This window comes from Natrix helvetica, assembly GCF_964273705.1.
Source record: "Natrix helvetica genome assembly, chromosome: 2".
NCBI classification, from domain to species: Eukaryota; Metazoa; Chordata; class Lepidosauria; order Squamata; family Natricidae; genus Natrix; species Natrix helvetica.
The window spans coordinates 215,669,197-215,690,349 of NC_138552.1; the positions used below are offsets into that span (position 1 = coordinate 215,669,197).

The 21,153-nt window shown below is 39.2% G+C and overlaps 1 protein-coding gene across 16 annotated transcripts in view; it reads left to right on the forward strand.

Moving 5' to 3' along the window:
* The first annotated feature begins 2,865 nt into the window (after positions 1-2,865).
* AFDN (afadin, adherens junction formation factor) overlaps positions 2,866-21,153 on the forward strand; it is a 100,885-nt gene continuing 82,597 nt past the window's right edge. For 6 of the 16 annotated variants that reach the window (XM_081940879.1, XM_081940884.1, XM_081940885.1 and 3 more), the window contains exons 1-2: positions 2,867-3,385; positions 20,591-20,786. In XM_081940879.1, coding sequence (XP_081797005.1) covers positions 3,254-3,385; positions 20,591-20,786 — 328 coding nt within the window. In that variant the 5' untranslated portion in view covers positions 2,867-3,253. Of the gene's footprint in view, positions 3,386-20,590; positions 20,787-21,153 lie in introns of all 16 variants that reach the window. The other 10 variants (XM_081940891.1, XM_081940881.1, XM_081940894.1 and 7 more) reach the window with 4 other exon arrangements.

Consider the following 21,153-nt stretch of genomic DNA (forward strand, 5'->3'; position numbering starts at 1 on the left):
TCAGAAGCACAACCTTAACAGAAGACAAAAGGACAATTATCAAGAAATTGGAAATAAATTCTGTGCATCTATAAATGAATTCTTTGCAATTTATTATGTAAAAAGCTCTCAGGATAATGCTTTCCAAAATCAATGCCTTACAGGTCTCTACATCCCGGAACACATCCTGTATTTTTTGGACTATAAGATGCTCCGGACTATAGGACTACAGTAGCTTTTCTGGAGGAAAATAAGAAAAAAAATCTGCTTCTGTCTCTTCCTCCCAGCAATTTGCCTCTTTGCACCAAACAGCAAATAGCCTGGTCGGCTTCAGCATAGCCTTATTCAGCATGAGCAGCTGATTGGCAGTTGGATCAGCATCCCGGAATACCACCTATCAGCTGTTCCAGGTTGTGGGGATAGCCACTGCCCATAGCCACTGTCGCCACCCATCGCCACCTCCACACACCCATTTTCGGCCTCCATGCATCCTGTTTTCGGCCTCTGCAGGCTCCATTTTTGGCTCGTTCCAAGTAGTGGGGATAGGTGGCAGCGGTGATTCCCGCCTGGAACAGGCCGCCGAGGCTGAAAATAGGATGCTTGGAGGCCGAAAATGGGACACCTGGAAGTCAAATGAAGCATGCGGAGGCTGAAAAGGGACATGCGGAGGCTGAAAATGGGGTGTGCAAAGGCGGCAATGGTGATTTGCAGTGACAGCGATGACGATCCCCGTGGCCTGGAACAGCTGATAGGCAGTATTCTAGGAGGCCGATCCAACCGCCAATCAGCTGCTCGTGCTAAATCAGGCTGTTTGCTGCAAGGAGGCAAATTGCTGGGAGGCAGAGGCCAAAGGTTGGGGGCCAGCGGGTAGGCAGGGCTTTGGGAACATTCATTATATAAGACACACAGACATTTCCACCCACTTTTTTGGGGGGGGGGAGGGAGTATGTCTTATACACTGAAAAATACGGTAATCTTAAAGTTTATAATTGCAACATAAATTTGCAACATTGGGAAAAACATATATATTTCTCCAAGTCACAATAACATAGAACTAAATTCATTATTAATTGATGAACAATTGGTGCACAGATGGAACTCTTTGAAAACACAAGCATTCCTGGAATTTGGCCAGGCTTTTTGCTTAGAGAAATCCATTCTTAACTTTTCTATATTTGTATAACCATGTATTAATTTGATAACAATCAAATAATCAAATGAGTTGGCATTCTTGAACCTGACTTTATATCAACAGACTTTAATTACTCAGTACTTAAAGATATAGACCCAGAACAAGGACAGAAGTGACTGAAACTCAGAATTCCAAGTCATACCTCAAGAAAGATCATAGTTAACTTAAACCTACCACTGATTACTCTGTTAAGCAATTTAATCATTTGGACTGTCAATCTGCCCTTTAAACAAATGTAAAATTAAATTGTGTACAAATGACTATAAGTTTCTCTACTCTCTCTCATTTACTGTTCAAGGTGATGACTCATTCTACAAACATGCCTAGAGGAAGGGCATGTATATCATCTTGCTTATATACATGCTCATTCATTAGGTAGCTAATGGATAAGCATGTATGCAACTTCAAAAGTCAGTCCCTCAGCTGCTTTTTATATTATATTGCTTGAACATCTGTGAACATAAAACTTTATTCAGGGTTTTTTTGGCCCAAAGCACCTGCCGTCTATCCTTATTTCCCACAGTAAGAATAAAATAAGCTTTCTGAAATTAATCAATATGAAGTACCTTATCAGTTTATTCTATATATATTAGGAAATTTGGAGTATTTTCCACTTTGTAGACCAAGCTTATTTACTCATATAATAATGTTAAGTTGGTAATGAGGTTCAATTGTTGGGAACAATATGCTGACACTGTAAACTTGTAAAGCACTGTGAAGTGGTATATAAATCTAACTGCTATAGCTATTTTACACTTTATAATAATCTCATTCCAAAACTGCATATATATTTTTTCATGTAGGATTTCCTGCATTTTCTCTGAAATTCTTTCTGTTGTTGTAGGGAGAATAGGCTTGAACAAGAGAAAAAAGTAACATCTATGACCGTCAGAACTTCCCCGACCTATCTTGAGTTCAATGGAATTAAATCCTGGGACATTAAAAGCACGTATTCAGCAACAGACCTCACTAAATTCAACCGGGTTAACCGGACAGGTGTAGTGAGGCACGTCGCCAAGAAACTTCATTCCACCGTCTAGATTTTTCTTGTGTAAAAAAATTTTTTGAGACTTGCCCAACTCTGAACAAGGTTCCAGCACAATTAAAAAGACTACTATAAACTCAAGTCCAGCGCCGTCCGGTTCTCCACATTGTGGCTGTTTTATTCTTCAGCAACTCACGGCAGGTTGTTTGCAAGCAGCCCTTTATAGAACTTGAAAACAAAAATAAACGCGAACGTAAACTCCCAAGCGCTTATCCGCAACCTCGTCCTCCATGCAGACCCAGCCCCTTTTCAGTCGCCACCCTTCATTGTTCCTTGCAGCCTGGCCCGGCTACCGCGCGACTCTCCCTTGTCCACGCGGATTCAAAACTCAACGCCCTCAAAGTGCTAATTCCTCCTCTTACACAGAGACACGCGCACATACAACCCCGACGCTATGGGAAGGAGGGAGGTGGGAACGATAGGCGTTACAGCTGCTTTCCCAGCGCGCCCTCGCCCGCTTTTGACCTGACATCGGCGCGCGGATGCTTTCCTGGAGGTGCGCGCGCAAAGGACCGGCGAGGTGGGGGGGGGAGGAAGGGAGGAGGAGGAGAGGAGGTGAGCGGCGTTTGTGACGCGCTCGTGATAGAACGGCGCAGCGGCCGCGCGCACGAAACGGTGTCTGTGAGCGTCTCTCTCTCTGAGAAAAGGCGGGGAGGAAGGAAAGGAGACAACCGGGGCGGGGAGTGAGGCGGCGGCGGCGTCGTTGTTCCGTGAGGCAAAGGAGAGACACTGCCGAACAGGAAGCGCCGCCACCAAAACCTCAGAGCCTCTCCGGGTGCCCTACGCTTGAAGCGAAGGGGGCAAAGTCTGGGCTTCGTGAAGGAGGAGGATTTGCTCGGCGAGGGGCGGCACCAGAACTGTTTGCCCCTGCTTGCCTTTCCTTCACACACACCGCTTTTCCTTTTCCTTTTTTTTGTTTGTTTGTGGGGGGAAATAAAACCACTCCGACATATTCACCGGGAACTCCGTTGCCGGGCCGTCACGGGCCCCCCCGTCGTGTCGGTGGCTGCCAGAAACCCGGAGGACGGCCGAGAAGGATGTCGGGCGGCGGCGGCGGCGGCGGCGTTGGAGGAGGTAGCCGCGAGGAGGAACGGCGCAAGCTGGCCGATATCATCAACCACTGGAACGCGAACCGGCTGGACCTGTTTGAGATTAGTCCCCCTACTGAGGTGAGAGAGAGAGAGAGAGAGAGAGAGACGGAGAAATACGAGTAAGGTTGTTTTTTCCCTCACGCCTCCCCCCCCCCCGCTTTCCTCCGCTCTTTTCTGCCCCAGGAGGTGGAGAGGTAAACCGCTGTTGTTGCTGGCCGCTTCCCCCACCCTCAACAACCACACATGTCCCAACTCCCCCCCCCCATCTTCCCGTCCTGCGGACGCCACCATCCTCGCCGAGGGGAAACTCCGCCCCTTCCCGAGGTGAGAGACCCGGCGGCGGCTTCCCGGGAAAGAGCTCCCCTTTCCTTCGCGTACATTGTGCCGGCGCGTTGGGGTGCAGGAGGGACGGAGGGGTGGGGTGGGGAGAGTCTGGGTTTTGCTGGCGTTACCTTTTTTGATTAGAAAGTGACCGGCCTCTACTGTGAGGGCCTCGGTCGTTCTCGGCAGGGAATAATCTGTTTGTACCTGACCCTGCGTCTTAATGCTTGCAAAATGCTTGCCAGCCATCGTCATTTCCACCCGGCGAGGAAGGGATTTCGGGTTGTAAAGAGAAGGACACCGTGCCCTGGCTTTACCACTTCCCCCAAGGACCCCCGTGGTCGTGATTCTCCAGGCACACACCCCACCACCACATTCCCCAGGTTCCCCCCTCCCCTCCACCTTTGCCGTTCATGTTACAGGCCTTGTCCAGCCACTGCAATCCCCGGATCAACCTTGTATTTCATTTCAGTGATTCCCCAACTCGTACTTCCTGACTCCCTTCCCCCTGCACTTTTTCCAATACAGGTAGTGCTCTACTTACCATCATATTGTAGCCCAAAATTTCTGTTGCTAAGTGAGACATTTGTTAAGTGACTTTTGCCCCATTTTATGACGTTTCTTGTCACAGTTGTTAAGTGAATCACTGTAGTTGTTAGTAACATGGTTGTTAAGTGAATCTGACTTCCCCACTGATTTTGCTCATCAGAAGGTCGCAAAAGGGATCACATGAGCCCAGGATGCTGCAACCATCATAAATATGAATCAGCCAAATGTCTGAATTTTTATCATGTAACCAAGGGGGTGCTGTAATGGTTGCGTGAAAAACAATCACATAAGTCACTTTTTTCAGTGCCATTGTAACTTTGAAATGTCACTAAACATACTGTTGTTTAGGACTATTACCTGGCTGAGCCCCAATATTGCCACCCTTTCTGAGTACTGTGTTCTAATTTCCATAGAAGCATGATTTAAGAAAGTGCGCATAACAGAGTTCTTATTTCTTTTTAGAAATCTCAGATTAGGATAAATAGAAATTATATCAGGATCTTTTAGACACTTAAACAGTTTCATGGAGTACATTTATTTTGTACATAATTTTGACAACCAATTGGTTTCTATACTGATTATTTGTGTGTATAGATAAACACTGAAAACATTTAATGTGTTTAAAATATTATCCTATATATAAAAACTAATTTGCTTCAAATTTTTAAAGAGATTCTTTCAAAATATTGAAAAAAATGTTTTATTGGAAAGCTCAGTGGATAAATTTGTTTAAATCTCTGTTTAAATAGAGAAACTTTAAAAATAATTTTAAAGCCACACCTAATTGCTGGTGCTGTTATATTTTTAACAAGTTGTGAGCGTGTACACGTCTGATATGACAGATGATGTAGTCAAGAATTTTGAAAGCTGTTTTTTCCTTGGGCAAAACAGGACTATGATGCCTGCTTATTGAGTAGAGAGATTTGTCACATGCCTGTTCCCAAGATAACAAATGAAATTTGCATTTGACTGGTTGGGCTTCAGTTGTTAATAGGAGCCTTCTGATAAATAATATCTAATATGTTAGATTTATTTATTTTTAATAAATAGGTCATCTTCAAAAAAGCAAATGTTCTTGCATATACATCTATGTGATCTGTTCAGTTACTATTTAAATTGTATTTATCGAGAGAGAGAGAGAGAGATTTTTAAGTAAGCATATAGACAGCTGAATCTGGTTGTTTTGGAGGGAAAACACTTGTTTATTTTAAATACAGATCGTGTGCATTGTTTATTTCTTCCTCACTATAAGTAGGTTAGAGCTTTCAGTTTACAAACAGAAAACTGTGTTTTAGATTAGCAGTTCAAATTTTATTACGATAATGCCTGCTCAAAATGTTTTTTTCAAGTTAATACATTTGGCACAGGTACATAAGTTGTCATTGTCTAAAGAAATATCACAGGCAAGGGTGCAGTCTTTGGAGAACTTAAGTTCTTATTAATAGTTACATTTAATGATGCACAGTAAATAAAATAATTTTTAGGTTTCCTGGTTGCCTTTTTCCTAAAACTCCAATATTTGTGCAATTTGATTTTGTTTTGCTTTTGTAGAGCAGAACAATGCTTTTAATTCTTCTGTATAAGTCATCTTGTATATTTGTTTTGCCAAATGCTTACCTAATGCAATATGTGTGATTACTTCTGTAACTGGCCACCATTCTTTTGATTGTAGTGGTCTTTGCATGCTTGTATTTTTAAAAGAATACACTTAGCAACATATAACCATTTCAACATTTTATCTAATGGAATTTCTTTAAACTTAAGCTATGCTGAACTTACTTTCTTTAACGTGAAAGTGGAGAAACACCTGTATTGTCATGGTAACCAAGTTATTTCCTGTTTTCTGTCTTGCACAGACTTCATGACTTCATTTCTGTTGTACCTCATTCATACATGCATAAATTATGTTCCTGGATCATCATTTTTATTTATTTATTATAAGTGCATATAAGCAATATGCACTTATTGACAATATTTTGAACAACACACACACAGACACACACAGGTAATTGATAACAACAGTAACAGTTAACAAAATAAAAGAAGCAACACCCATATATCCCAAGTGCTGTATTAGTAACTACAGGTAGTCCTTGACTTACAACTACAATTAAGCCAAATTTTCTCTTACTAAGTAAGGCAATTGTTAAGTAAATTTTACCCTATTTGTGACCTTTCTTGCAGCAATTGTTAACTGAATCACTTTAGTTGTTAAGTTTGTAACAAGTTGTTAAGTGAATCTGGCTCCCTGCCTAGTCGGGGTTGGACTAGAAGATCTCCAAGATCCCTTCCAACTTTGCTATTGTATTGTATTGATTTTACTTGTCAGGACATTGCAAAATATGATCACCTGACCCTAGGATGCTGCAACTGTCATAAATATGAGTCAGTTGCCGAGCATCTGAATTTTGATCACCTGACCATTACGGTGCTGCAATGGTTGTAAGTGTGGAAAACGGGCATGAGTCACTTTTTTCATTGGAATTGTAATTTTGAATAGTCACTAAACAAATGGTTGTAATTCGAAGACTACCTGTAGTCCCATAGGTGAGAAGCCCTGGCAAAGAATGTACACTTCAGAATCCCTTGCAATATGCCACACCTAATAAGGACTCTAAAGCACAGGCTCTCTGTGGCATAGCTTGCCTTTACCTAATCTTTCTCTTCCCCCAGCAGTTCTGTCCTATCTATTACAATTCACTTGACCTTCATTCTCCAGCATTTTTATTTATTACAGGCAGTGAATGTATGTTGTAAAAAGCATAGTACAATGTACGCAATGTGTGGCATTCTGAATGTTGCTGAACTGCAACTTCCAGCATTTTAGTTATACTTGTTGGGCTGGTCACGATTGTAGGTTAACAATATGTGGGATGCTATTGATTCTTACCTATCCCAGTGTTATACTATTACTGACATAGCACAGTGCTTTCTTAAGGAACAAAACATACAAGCTACTTTTAAAAGAGCTTCACAATTAAATACAGTACTGAATGATGCTGAATTATTCATTTTACAAAAATCAAGACAAGCTTTTATATTTCACATTGAGATTTTCAAGTATTCCAAATTTTATTCGTTGTATTGATGTTTTTCTTGGTGATTCTTAATATGTTCTAGAAAGCATAATTATATATTAATCTTATAGAAGTTGAAATTAAAAACTTTTATAAAGTATTTCTTAGGAGGTTCATTGATTAATTGAATTTTTATATTTTTACAGGAAAGATAACTGACTCAGAACAAAAAAATGACTAATAAATTTTTTAAAACAAGTGAGAGGAAAGTATAACTTTCCAGATATTATTGAGGTACAATTTTAAAATGTTTTACTTTAGATTTTCATCCTCTATCTCAGGAGTGTCAAACTCACATCATCACGGTGTTGTCACGTGACTCCCCCCCCTTGCTAAACCGGGTGGTGGCATGGCCAGCACATGATGCATCTGGCCCATGGTCCACAGGTTTGACAGCCCTGTTCTAGCTATATGTTTTTGTAAGCTGAATGGCAGGTAGCATTAAGTATGGACTACCATCCTTGCTGCTTAGCAAGTTCAAGCAACAGAATGATCATTCTTACTTTTTCAGATTGTTTTACAGGCACAGGAAAGCAGAACTCTATATTTAATGTTTATTCTTACCTGTACTACTGATCAGGGCCCTTATCAAATATTGTACCCAGTATTCCAGTTGGAACAATTTTAGAGATGATGGTTAAAAGAGTGAAGACCAAAAACTGTGAAGAAAGGCAATGAATATAATATTTTCGTCTTCAGAAAACTTACAGAATTAACATTGCACTTTTAAAGAAGTTTTTTTTCATATAGAAGAACACCATCATTCATCTATTAGCCACAATATTTATTGCTTAAGTTACAAGAAAGGTGGAGAGTAAAAAGATCAATTTAATGTTAGGAAAAAAACTTACAGGGAAAAAAAAACACAATAGTGTTTTTCCCAGAGTTAAGGTCCATTCTTCCAGCACATGGAAATATTACTGCTCCCTGTATGGAGTGGAGAAGAAATTCCTTGGCATGCTGGGAGAATGGAATTCTAATCCATTGTCCCCTCCACTTGCAACCTTCCCTGTCGGCTTCCCCATTGACTTTCTGAGGAAACTGGCACAGAAGATGGTGATCACATGATCACAGGGCAGTAGGCAGCACATTATAAATGCAGACAGGTTGCTAAGTGCTGGAAATGTGGCCATATGATCGGGTGGTGGGTGGTGAAGGAGAATCTGCACAATTTTTTATGTTGCCCAGAAGTGCTTTATGGGCTGTAAAGCTCCCATTCCAAGGCAGTCATGACTATGAATTGTGAAAAGACAGGTCATAAGTTGAAGGCTACATGTATACCCTTTCCCAATATTTTCATTTCTATAAGCATGGGTTATTTTATTCGTTGACATATAATGATTATAATTACATTTGTATATGCCTTCTCATTCCTTTCATTGTAAAGGTCTTTTTAAACAAAATTTTAACCAAAAGAAAAAGAAAGACAAATATTTACTATAACTTTTTTGTACTTCATGCTGTAATAATAATTCTTAGCATAAACTTGCTGTATGTGCTTCAGTAAATGATGTTCTTCAGTAAAAATATCTGAGGCTCAAAGGACTAGAAGCCTAATGATATTCCATTGTAGTATATTTTTAACTGTGCTTTTCTTGTGTTGCCTTTGTGATGTTCTAGTTCCACTTAATATTGAGGCTCACAGTCCATAACTATAGTTGAAATTTATTTTCTTTTACTGTTTGTCCTATCAATTGTACACTTTGGAGAACTAGTTTTCAATCATTGTTTCCTTCTCATGAGCCATCTACTGCTGCTGCATACAGAAAGGTAGAGCATTGACATATCAGTACCCCTCTCCCTAGCTAAAGTTGATGTTTGAAAGAAAGTGTTACTTGGGCAGCAAACATGTTTTCATCTGTGGATGTCGAGATACTGTAGAGAATCATATGTAGACCTTTGCTATCTATTCTTTGATAATTATTGTTCTAAATTGACATGTAGACTATGCTAGCAATAGTTGGAATTGCTCATCCTCCAAGCAGAGCTGTAGCTAATTTGAGTTTTTTTAAATTCCATCAGCAGACTTTCATACATATTACATTTTCAGTTATATTTTTATTTATTTGTTTGTTTGTATCCTGCTTTTTAAAATTATTTTTACAAATAACTCAAGGCAGTGAACATATCCAACATACCTTTCGCCTCCTATTTTCTCCACAACAACCCTGTGAAGTGAGCTGGGCTGAGAGAGAGTGACTGATTCAAGGTCACCCAGCTCTTTTTCATGACTAAGGTGAAACATGAACTCATAGTGTCCCACTTTCTAGCCTAGTGTCTTAACCATTAGGCCAAACTGATTAACCCAAGGTCACCCAGTTGGCTTTCATGGCCAGTCTTCACTTCCCCAAACAGCCTAAGGGCAGGAGATCAAAATAAAATGGAGTTCTCTTTCAGAAAGTTTTCAGCAAGAGAAGGCTTGCTGTCTAACTGCAACCCTGTTAAACAGATTAGCCAGTCAAATTAAGCAGCATTTCAGCATTAGATAACCTTCATAGCTGACTAACATTCTCTGTAATTTAGGTAGTTGGGGACAGGAATTCCATATCCATTTATATACTGCGTTCTAACCACTGTGTGGTGGCAGAGTGGTTAGAATGCAATATTTCAGGCAAACTCTGCCCAGTGCCAGGAGTTCGATCCTGACAGGCTCAAGGTTGACTCAGCCTTCCAGGCTTCCAAGGTCAATAAAATGAGGGCCCAGATTTTGGGGGGCAATATGCTGATGCTGTAAATCGCTCAGAGAGTGCTGTAAAGGAGATATAGAAGTGTTGAGCTATTGCTATTGGTAAGTAGTATTACTACTGTAACAGGCACTCAGCAGTAGCATGAGAGATGTGTGGCAGCAAGGTATATATTGGAAAAAAATACTTTCAGCCTGCCATTGTGGATAGAAAGCCAACATCCTTTTCAGTTTTCATCAGGCAACAACAAAACTGACCATGAGAAATAGTACTATTAGAAAGGGCAACATGATTGACTGAAAATAGGAGGAACTATAATTGTGTTTCTTACCTCCACTGTTATTTAGTGAAGCTCTTTGTATTTTAAACTGTTTCCTCGTCTCCTGGCAAACTCAAACTATATCCAAGTGAAGCTTTTGGTGAGAAATGTATTTTGTTGACATTGTTTTAGGACTGAGATATATTTCCTCATTAAGGACAGGAGGGCTGTAGACTGATGCACATAGTTGTAGGGATAAAGATTCCGTAAAGACTCTCAGCAGACCAAGATATCCACTGTCTCATAGCTTTTTGATAATTGTTTCTACTATTTAAAACTATATGATTAATTTAAAAAAAACTGCAGTTCTTAATATATACAGGAATAAGTTGTAAATTCTGTTATATTAATATGTTGTCAATCAAGAACATATTGTTGGCAGCATTTGTAATAATTGAAGGGGCACTTCTGACGCTGTCACTTTCTTACTGATATTACTTGAAATTTATGTAAAAGAACATATTTGAAATGTAATTGTGGACTGATGCAAACTGACAGTCTAAAGCAGTGTTGGCAAACCTTTTCGTCACCGAGTGCCAAAACGGAGAGCGCATGAACTTTTTTGGCAACAAGTGCTTAAATATGAGATTGTACATACGCGCGCATGCTGGGAATTGGAAAAGCAGATTATCTTCCAGTTTCCGGCACACCACCTGGTCTCCCAGTTTGGCGAGCATGTGTGCACAAAGACCAGCTGTCTGGTGTGCATGTGCCGGCTCCACCTTGCCTTTCAGGGGTCCTTGTGCCTCTCTGCCCATCCCTCTGGTCCCCATTTCTCGTCCAGGACAGGGAGAGAAAGTAGGATGGGGAATGCTACCTCCCTCCACTGGAAATCCGGACCCCCTTCCTGGCCTTGGAGATAAGGGACATCATTGTTTCTAGGGTTTGTCTTGGGGGCCCAGCAGGCAGTAGAGCTCCCTCCATGGCGGCTTCCCATTTCCCAGCCAGCCTGGTGTGCCTCTTACCCTTTGGCAGCATCTCCATGCTTGCTCTATTCTCTGGCCCTCCTGGGGCAGCTCATTTCCCTGATGGCGGCTCCTCACCCTTGTGGCAGCAGGACCAGCTGACGGGGCGGATGGCGCTCAGTTTCTGGCGCATGAGGACCAGCTGGCCAGTGTGCTGGAACCCCGAAGAGCAATGGGTGATGGCTCTTGTGTCCAGAGAGATGGCTCTGCGTGCCACTTCCGGCACACGTGCCATAGGCTCATCATCATGGGTCTAAAGGTTTAATTGGTAGTTTATGACTCTCACATTATATACAAGAGTTGATTGAAAGAAGTGATATGTAAAATAGCTGGGGGAGAGCAGAAAGAACAGATATGTAGTATTGTTTTGTTCTGAGCTTTCAGTGTGAAAACTTTGAACTGTGTCCAAATCATTTGCCAAGAAATCTCATTAAGATATTTATGGGGGTTTGCAAAAGAATAAATCAAGGGAATTGTGAAGATGGTAAATATATTGACAGGGCTTCTGATATTATTTTGAAATTCTATTTAATTGAACATAGTAATACTCTTTGCCATGTCAAGTTTTAGTTGAAATTGCAATTAACAAAAAGATAAATATCAGTTAATTGCATAATGAAATTGACTATATATATTAAATGAATAAGTAAAATGAATGATGTTGTAGCCTTTTTGAACTGAATATCATTGTTTCCACTAGAACTATTCATGATATGAATGATAATTTTTCAAAATAGAGTCCAGTATAAACATGAATTCTGAACTTTGGATACTTTATCATTAATCTGTACTACATTATCAAACAAAAATGTTTTCATGTCAAAATATAGCAAGAGCAATAGCATTTAGACTTATATACCGCTTCACAATGCTTTAAAGTACTCTAAGCGGTTTTCAGAGTCAGCATATTGTCCCCAAAAATCTGGGTCCTCATTTTACCGACCTTGGAAGAATGGAAGGCTGAGTCAACCTTGAGCCTTGTGAGATTTGAACTGTCAAATTGCAGGCAGCCAGAAGGCAGCAGAACTAGCCTGCAGTACTGCATGAAACCAGAGCGCCACCACAGTTTTTATGTAATATGTATACAATGTATTATGGAAAAATATTTCAGCAGTGAATAGAGTTAGAGGTCAAAATGTGTCCATAATATATTATATCATATGTGAGATTTGATGGGATTCATATCTGTCTTTATACAGATATGCAAAATTTAAAAAATTATCTCTATTGCCCTCTGACTCAGAATGTCTCATCACCATAGTGAATATGCTGTTGTGTATTCTGAAACTTTTATCTATTGAATATGTCAGTAATAAATAATTACTGTATCTGAACATTTTGTGAGATAGTACCTCAAGTGATAAGTAATTGTGAAGTTAGATCTACAAAAAAGAATCAGTTAGTTGCACAACTGGAATTTTGAGGGCATGTCTATTTGATGGACATGTAGGACTTTTGTGGTGGACAAAGTCCAGCTTCAAAATATTCTTTTACCATAACATTTATATCCTGATCTTTCTTTTTGGAAAAAAACTTACATTGGGATTACATCCATTTAAAACCCCAATTTCCACTTAATTACAATAAGTTAACATTTCTAAAGACATAAACATCTTAAAATTATGTGATGTGGAACACCAGTATCAAATGAAAATGGTGTCAGCTGAAACTCAACTGGAGAGCATCCTCTTACCTGGTCATGTGTATCAAGAATGGCCTCCCTCTTGTTACCATACAGAAATTTGGTGGAAGGTACATGAAAAATAGGGCAGTAGGGTCCTAAACAGGACCTAAGCATTGTAGATTTCCTACAGCTAGTCTATAAATACCAGCAGATTATGACCCTGTTCTATTATATCAAAGGTACATTTCCTCCATACTTTTGTAGAGCTTCAAATTTGAAGGCAAATGTGTATTATCAGCAGTTCTTAAGGCCAAGTGAGATTTTTCCTAGGATTTTACTGCAACTTCTGGCCCTGGAAAAAGATACATCTGATATTTAAGAAACTAAATATGAGGTGTGTGCTCCATGAGCTTCAGAGACCTCTCTTCTCTTTGAATGCAAAGCACTGTACAGCCTTCCTTCCCTAATTACTTCCCTAATTATTGAATGAAAGACTTAACCATTCACAGTGTCTCTAATTTACTGGGTTTCAGTTTAGTTATTGTTCTTCATTTAGCTCACCTTCATTTCCGTAGGCTGATCCTGATGATTTAGATGATACAGAGAAATTACCAAAAAGAGATGCTTCATTAATACATTGTGTACATTTATCTACTGTATATATTAAATATATCTATATATATTAATACACTCTTTCCTGTAACATTTAACTGGGTAAAACAGTACAACTTGGTCAAAACCCTTTGAACCAAGGGACCTCAACTATCTGATCTACAGAATGTTTCCAAAATCTGGGACACACGACTCTAGCTGGAATTGAAATTTGCAAATTTTATAAAATATTTTATCACATAAAATTATCATAAAACAGTTTGTGACATAATAAAAAATGTCTTTAAATGTGCTGATGTTTGCTACATAGTTCAATATGGGATATTTTCAAGGCATTTATTTTCAAGGCAGATATTTTCTGAATAGGCTTTTCCACTGTACATTAGTACATTAGAAGCTCTATCGTTGTTGAAGGTAGCAAGGAATCTGGTAAGGAAATATATCTTGAAAGTGTGACCCAAGGGTCATTGGTTGTCTAGTTGAAATTAAAGCTAAGTGCATAAACAATTGATCTTTTCCTTTGAAAATAAGTAGGACTTTATGCTATATAATCCTATTTACCACAGGGGCAGGAGTAAGTAACTCCTTCATTTTAGTACTGCTGACAGGTTACATAAATTTTATTTGGGATCAGTTGCCCTTTGCCAAGGACTCTCCATATGCCTCAGTTACAAATGGTTCTGAAGAACAATAGAGTATTCAAGGGAACATAAATATGCAAGCATATATTGATATTGATATCAATATATGCTTGATATTGATCTATTCAAGATTAGGGCTGCCACTAAATATTTTCTATTTACTGCAGAGAGATGGGCTCCTCTATTGATATGATGCGATACTGGATAATCTAGATTTTAGAATGATTAAAGAGATACCTTTTATGATTACAGAAGTATGTGTGATTATCTGTTAAAAATGAATGCTTTAAATTAGAGGCTGGGAATATTTTAGTATTTAAACGTAGGCTATACCTAATATTTGTTTGAGTGAATGAGGAGGGTTGTGTTTAAAATTAGTGGAAAAGCATCATATATGTGGCCAACAGCATATTTTTTTATTTAGGAGGGGGCTCTTTGGGAATAATAGTTTTGTTAAACTCCTTTAAGGCTTATTTACCATTTTCATGTGTTCCCAACTTCAAAATCAGGAGGAAATGAGGAATTGTTTTTTTTTTTAGTGTGCTCATAGAAACATTTAAACAGATGAATAAAATATAGATTGTGTATTCCTACATTAAATACTTGATCCCAAACTATTTTGGATGTGGAGGATCTAATCTTAAATCTTTAAAAAAAATACTTGCAGATTATTGTAAATGTATTCTAAAAACTTATAATAGGAAAGAAGTTTGTTCAATGAAGAATATATGCATTAACTTCTCTTAACTGTGCTTACAGTGTACCTGCTAGAATCACTGGAGAAGTGGCTTTGTAGAATTAAAACAGCTTTTTTTAAAAGCAGGAAAACTATTTCCATATTTATTCTATAAAATTACAGTTTTAATAAACTATAACTGTTATTCAAAAAACTCTGTAGAATTACTTTTGAAGTTAAAAATCCCAAACTTGAAATTTTATGATTTAGCAAAACAAAATAATAGGGAAAACTATGTATTTCTCTAAAATGATAGTTCATATAATAGATTTACTGGTGCCACTGATAAAAATGTCATGGAATTATTAGCATAGTTAACTTCATATTGTCTTTGAATTTGTTTTTTTTAGTTTGTAAGTGTATATGAAAATCTAGTTTTACTTTTGCTATATTTCAGTATTTTTATTCTTCATGGAGCTTTGAGTGCTAAGGAATCTATGCTAAGTATGTTCACCCAGATACTAATCCTACCTAAACAAAACAAGCTCTCTCTTCTCCATCCCCATAATTACCTGTGAATAAGAGGAGGGTGGTTGTCTTATTGGCTGAGGAGATACTGCTATTAAAAACACATAGTAGAAGGAAGTGAAAATCATTGAAGACCATTGAAAATGAACTGTCAGTTGAAGGGAGTTGATGGCTTGTGGATTTTAAGCATCTCTTAATGCTTAAATAAGGAATGTGGTGGCTCAGTGGCTAAGACACTGAACTTGTTGATCAAAAAGGTCCGCAGTTCGGTGATTTAAATCCCTAGCACTATATGACGGAGTGAAGCTCCCATTACTTGTCCCAGCTTCTGCCAACCTAACACTTTGAAAGCATGTAAAAATGCAAGTAGAAAAAATAGGAACCACCTTTGGGAAGGTAACAGCGTTCCGTGCACCTTCAGCATTTAGTCATGCCAGCCACATGACCACAGAGAAGTCTTTGGACAGCTCTGGCTCTTTGGCTTTGAAACAGAGATGAGCATTGCCCCCTAGAGTTGGGAATGACTAGCACATACCATGTTTCCCCGAAAATACGACAGGGTCTTATATTTTTTTGACCCACGAAATATGGCCTTGGACTTACTAAAGGGTAGGGCTTATTGTTTTTGGGTTGCCGGGCGGCTGCTCCCTTGAGACCGGGCTCGTGAAGAGCTGGGCACAGCCTCAAGGTTGAATGGCTGTGTTGCGCTGTCGCAGCAGCAACACAGCAGCCATGAGGTGACCACGCTCGCAAGCAGCCACCCGGCAACCCCCCTTTCCAGCTGAGCACAGCGCCACTGACTGACCTAGCGGTACCCGGAAGACACCAAGCAACGCGAGCGCCTGTTCGCCGCCCTCCGCCTTCCGCAGCTCGGCGTCTTCAGAATGCCCCTAGGTGAGTGAATGGGGCTTTGCATGGCTGGAGAGGGGGATTGTCCAGGGGGCTTATTTTTTGGGGGGGGCTAATATTTTTGCCCACCCGAAATATGTGGCAAGGCTTTAGTTTCAGACAGGTCGTATTTTCAGGGAAACATGGTATGTGCGAGGAGAACCTTTACCTTTCCTGCTTCTGCTAGAAAAGAAATAGGAAATATGTTTCTGTGCACGATATATCTTTGGAATGATTTTTGATAAATAGTTGCATACGTAAAGTACATAGAAATGGGCCATGTGACTGTCTTTTTTGGGGTGGTTGAGTGGAACTGTTGCTTGATTTGGGAGCAGGCTGAAGTGGGCAATTCTGGGTGAGCAAGGGGAGAGGAGAATGCAAATTGAATGTGCTTAGTGATAAAATATTGAGGAATGAGTTGGGATGAGCAGTTAATGGGTTTTTAAAAAAACATATACTTGCTTTCTAGTCATTTTTTAGAGATTGTTTAATTCAAGAATCTCTATTATTGAATCTAAATATTTGAGGAGGTATCCATTTGTATCTTTGAAAACTATTCTTTTCAGCAAGAAGTTTGGGCTGTCATTACTGAGGCAGGATTTTCCCCCCTTTATGGCAGGGGGTCGAACGACCTTTTCACAGGGGTCGCCTAAGACCATCGGAAAACACATATTTTCGATGGTCTTAGGAACCGAGACATCAATTTTATGGTAGGGGGTCACCACAACATGAGGAACTGTATTAAAGGGTTGCGGCATTGGGAAGGTTGAGAACCACTGCTTTATGGGCACATGCTCTTTAATAAATTGGATTGTACTTGACAACAAGTCCATTTTACTTTTGAGCAGATTATTAATCTAAAATATTAGGATAAGAAAGTACCAATGTAATGTACCTTCGTGAGCATCTCAATTTGATAGTGCTACTGGAAAGTATCAAATTGCTGCTGCATTTTTTCTAAGTTCTTTGTTTCCAAGCTACAGCAGTCACAATGTTGCTTGTTGAGGGCTTGTTTAACCAGTAACCTTTCCACTTTTTGTCAGCCTAATTCAGTGGTAGTCAACCTTTTTCTACCTACCGCCCACTAATGGATCTTTCTTAATGGAAAAATTTCCTTACTGCCCACCAGTTTTTGCGCAAGTGCAGAATATTTTTTAGAAAGGAGGGTGTTTTTTTAAAAAAAGAAATGTACATACATTTATCTTTTTATTTCTACTTTATGCATGTTTATAATGTTTTTAACTTTATAAAGTTTAATTAGAAAACAATAAAGTAAATTGAAATTAGCTTTACTAGTGATTAATGAGATCTTTGAGGCTGATGCTGCGAGACTAAATATTTGATATCTGGTTCGATTTTCGTAAGGAACAAACGAAGGTCTCCTCTTTCGGTGCTTTTCCTTTTTATCTCCTTTTTTTAATCTTCCTTAGGGCTATGTACAAAAGTAAGGCTGAGCTAGTTAGCCCACTTATTATTATTAGCCAACAACAATTCTCTCCTTCCTTTTCTTTCTCCTATTTTGCAACTGCTCTGCTCCGCTTCTGCCTGTCCCTGCTATCAGTTTCTACTCGACTTCTCCTCCTCCTCCTTTCCCCACAACCCCACTCCCTTTTAGCAGTGATGATGTTACCTAGTTTGGTAATGAAATGTCTGTAACAAAACCACCAAGCTCAGAAAGCAGCAAGGATCCCCTATCCCCCACCTCTTTCTCCCTTTCATTCTCTTTTTTGTCTTTTCTGCTCCTTCCCCACCCCACCCCCTTCTAGCAGTGATGATGTTACCTAGTTTGGCAATGAAATGTCTGTAAGAAAACCACCAAGCTCAGAAAGCAGCAAGGATCCTCTATCCCCCACCTCCTCTTTCTCCCGTTCATTCTCCTTTTTGTCTTTTCTGCTCCTCCCCCCCCAAGCTCAGAAAGCAGCAAGGATCCCCTATCCCCAACCTCCTCTTTCTCCCTTTCATTCTCCTTTTTGTCTTTTTTGCTCCTTCCCCCCCCCCAGCTCAGAAAGCAGCAAGGATCCCCTATCCCCCACCTCCTCTTTCTCCCTTTCATTCTCCTTTTTGTCTTTTCTGCTCCCCCCCCCCCCAAGCTCAGAAAGCAGCAAGGATCCCCTATCCCCCACCTCCCCTTTCTCCTTTTCATTCTCCTTTTTGTCTTTTCTGCTCCTTTCCCCTCCCAAGCTCAGAAAGCAGCAAGGATCCCCTATCCCCCGCCTCCTCTTTCTCCCTTTCATTCTCCTTTTTGTCTTTTCTGCTCCTCCCCCCCCCCAGCTCAGAAAGCAGCAAGGATCCCCTATCCCCCACCTCCTCTTTCTCCCTTTCATTCTCCTTTTTGTCTTTTCTGCTCCTTCCCCCCCCCCCAAGCTCAGAAAGCAGCAAGGATTCCACTATCCCCCACCTCCTCTTTCTCCCTTTCATTCTCCTTTTTGTCTTTTCTGCTCCTCCCCCCCCCCCCCCCTTCTAGCACTTCACCAGCTCAGGCGCGACCGGAGAAGTTTCTCTTCTCAGAAATGTCTTCTTGGGCTGTGCCCGTGTGATCTGAGCAACCATGTGATTCACCTCACTGTTTCCCTGGCGATGGGACGGTGCTTCTCGCGCGTGTTAGTTCAAAAGGAGGTTTTAACCTCCGAAATCCCCACTGCCCACCTGGAATCCCAAAACGCCCACTAGTGGGCGGTAGGGACCAGGTTGACGACCCATGGTCTAATTGTTATAGTGTGTTTATTATAAAAGGATTGCTAACACTTCTGCTTTTTCCATGTAGAACATCTTCAAAGCTCTAATAGCATTTCATTTGGTGAAGAAAATGTTTTAAAACTTCTATTTGTTGTTGCTTTGTTTAGTAAAGCTATTCATAACGTTCCTAAAACTGCAGTTTATGTTACATTTGTTGAAGCCTTTTTATTTTGCATTTGTTGCTGTAGTTAATACTTGTCAAATTTAGCATCTGCTGGGAGAAGTAGAGAATGAAATTATTTATGTGCACATCAAATTGCAGTCAATAGATGTATTATTTTACATTGTTAGCCTAAATATTGCATTGAGTTAAAATACTCTGATATAATTGGTTGGGTATATTTTATAACATTATCTTAGGGCTATTATAGTGCTCCTAGTTCCAATCCTAAGGTTTCACATAATTGTTTTAAAAACTGACTGCCTCTCATAGTAAAAACCACTTTGATTATATTAACATGGAAAAGCCAAATAATTATTTGGTGAACACCGTTTACATACTTGAATATTTGGTTAAAATTATTTATTGATTAAAATAGTTTAATTTAGTAAAGGCTTGAGATTTGTTCATGGTTGTTATGCTACTTAACTGCTTAGGCAAAATTAAATTATCAGAGTCTATAAGACGTTATCACAACAAAAGGTCTATTTGGTCCAAAAATTTGAATTATGTTCTATTAGAATTTAAAGTGCAGTCAGTTTGACTGCTTAAATTAAACAATTATAAAAACTGAAAACAATTTTATAAGGCTGTTAAAATAGTAATGCTGCAATTTTCCTAGAATTAATACATTCGAAGTATTAATTTTCCGAAATCTGATTTATCTATGCTCAATTTTACAGAATAACACAGAGAATAGAAGCTCTGGCCCATTAAACCTTGAGCAAAGCTTCAACTTTTCCAATTTTCCATGACTTCAACAGGAACAACGGTGTCATTCACAGACCAATTTTTCTTCATGAGAATTAGGAATAAGGCATTTGGGAAGCAGCCAGGATTACTAGGTCCTGTTCCTCACTTTTCCATATCCAAATTTCACCAGGTTTCCACCAGCACCCATTTTGTCAAGTGGTTGTTCACTTCTGGCTTATGGGAGTCATGCATCTTTTAGGATGATTAGTTAACTTGATAAATTGCACCAACTTTCTGTGATCAGCACTAATTAAAACATCTCACTGGAAATGTAATACAAAGAAATTTCTTGAAAAAATATACAAAGCTAAAAACATTAACAGATTATTGTTCCTGGTTTTTTTGATGTTAAGATAAGTGTTCTCAAATTTAACTTTTCAACTTTTATTTTGAGCAAGCATTTCTTTTTTTATAGTACCACTACAATTGGAAAGCATTAGTAAAATTTACCAGTATTATATAATTCATACTTCCACTGGTTCTTCAAAGAGCTAAATATATTTTCCATAAAAACACAGAAATGTAAAACATGAAAGTCTCCCAGAAGTTTTAGTTTATCCTTTGCCTGTTATAGTGATCTACCCCATTTCATGTGAAAGTTTTCAAATTTAATATTCTTGTACATGTAGTACAAGTAGAACATCCCCTATATTAATATACTTTTTCTATTTAATGTAATGCAGTTAAACATAATATTTAAGCTTATTTTAATCAAAATGAATCAAATTGACTCTGTTTATTTCATTGCAGGATCTGGAATTCCATGGAGTTATGAGGTTTTATTTTCAAGACAAAGCAGCTGGAAATTTTGCAACAAAATGTATCCGCGTGTCTAGCACTGCCACAACTCAGGATGTGATAGAAACACTTGCAGAAAAATTCCGGCCAGATATGCGAATGTTATCATCCCCAAAATATTCACTTTATGAGGTGCACGTCAGTGGAGGTTAGTGTATTCTATTTGGGCTCTTAAAAAAGAAATAATAGCAGGAGTGAAAAAAATAGGCTTCATAAAGTTCCTTGTTTCACTCAGTTTCAGCAGTTAACATTTGAGAAAAAGAAATTGCTAGCTGACATACTAAAACTTAAGAATGTCAAAATATGTTACCAGTAAAAATGTGTACAATCAGAACATTCCAATACCTTAGTAAGTTTGTGGGCTCAAACAAAATCTCAGCATATTTCATTGATGTAAATCTTACATGAAGTTTTGAAGGACTGGAACCTTGTTCAGAGTTGGGTCACTTTAGGAAATGTGCCTGGAATATTGGGATTGTGGCTATGAACACTTTTTTTTTCTAAAGGAGCCATTG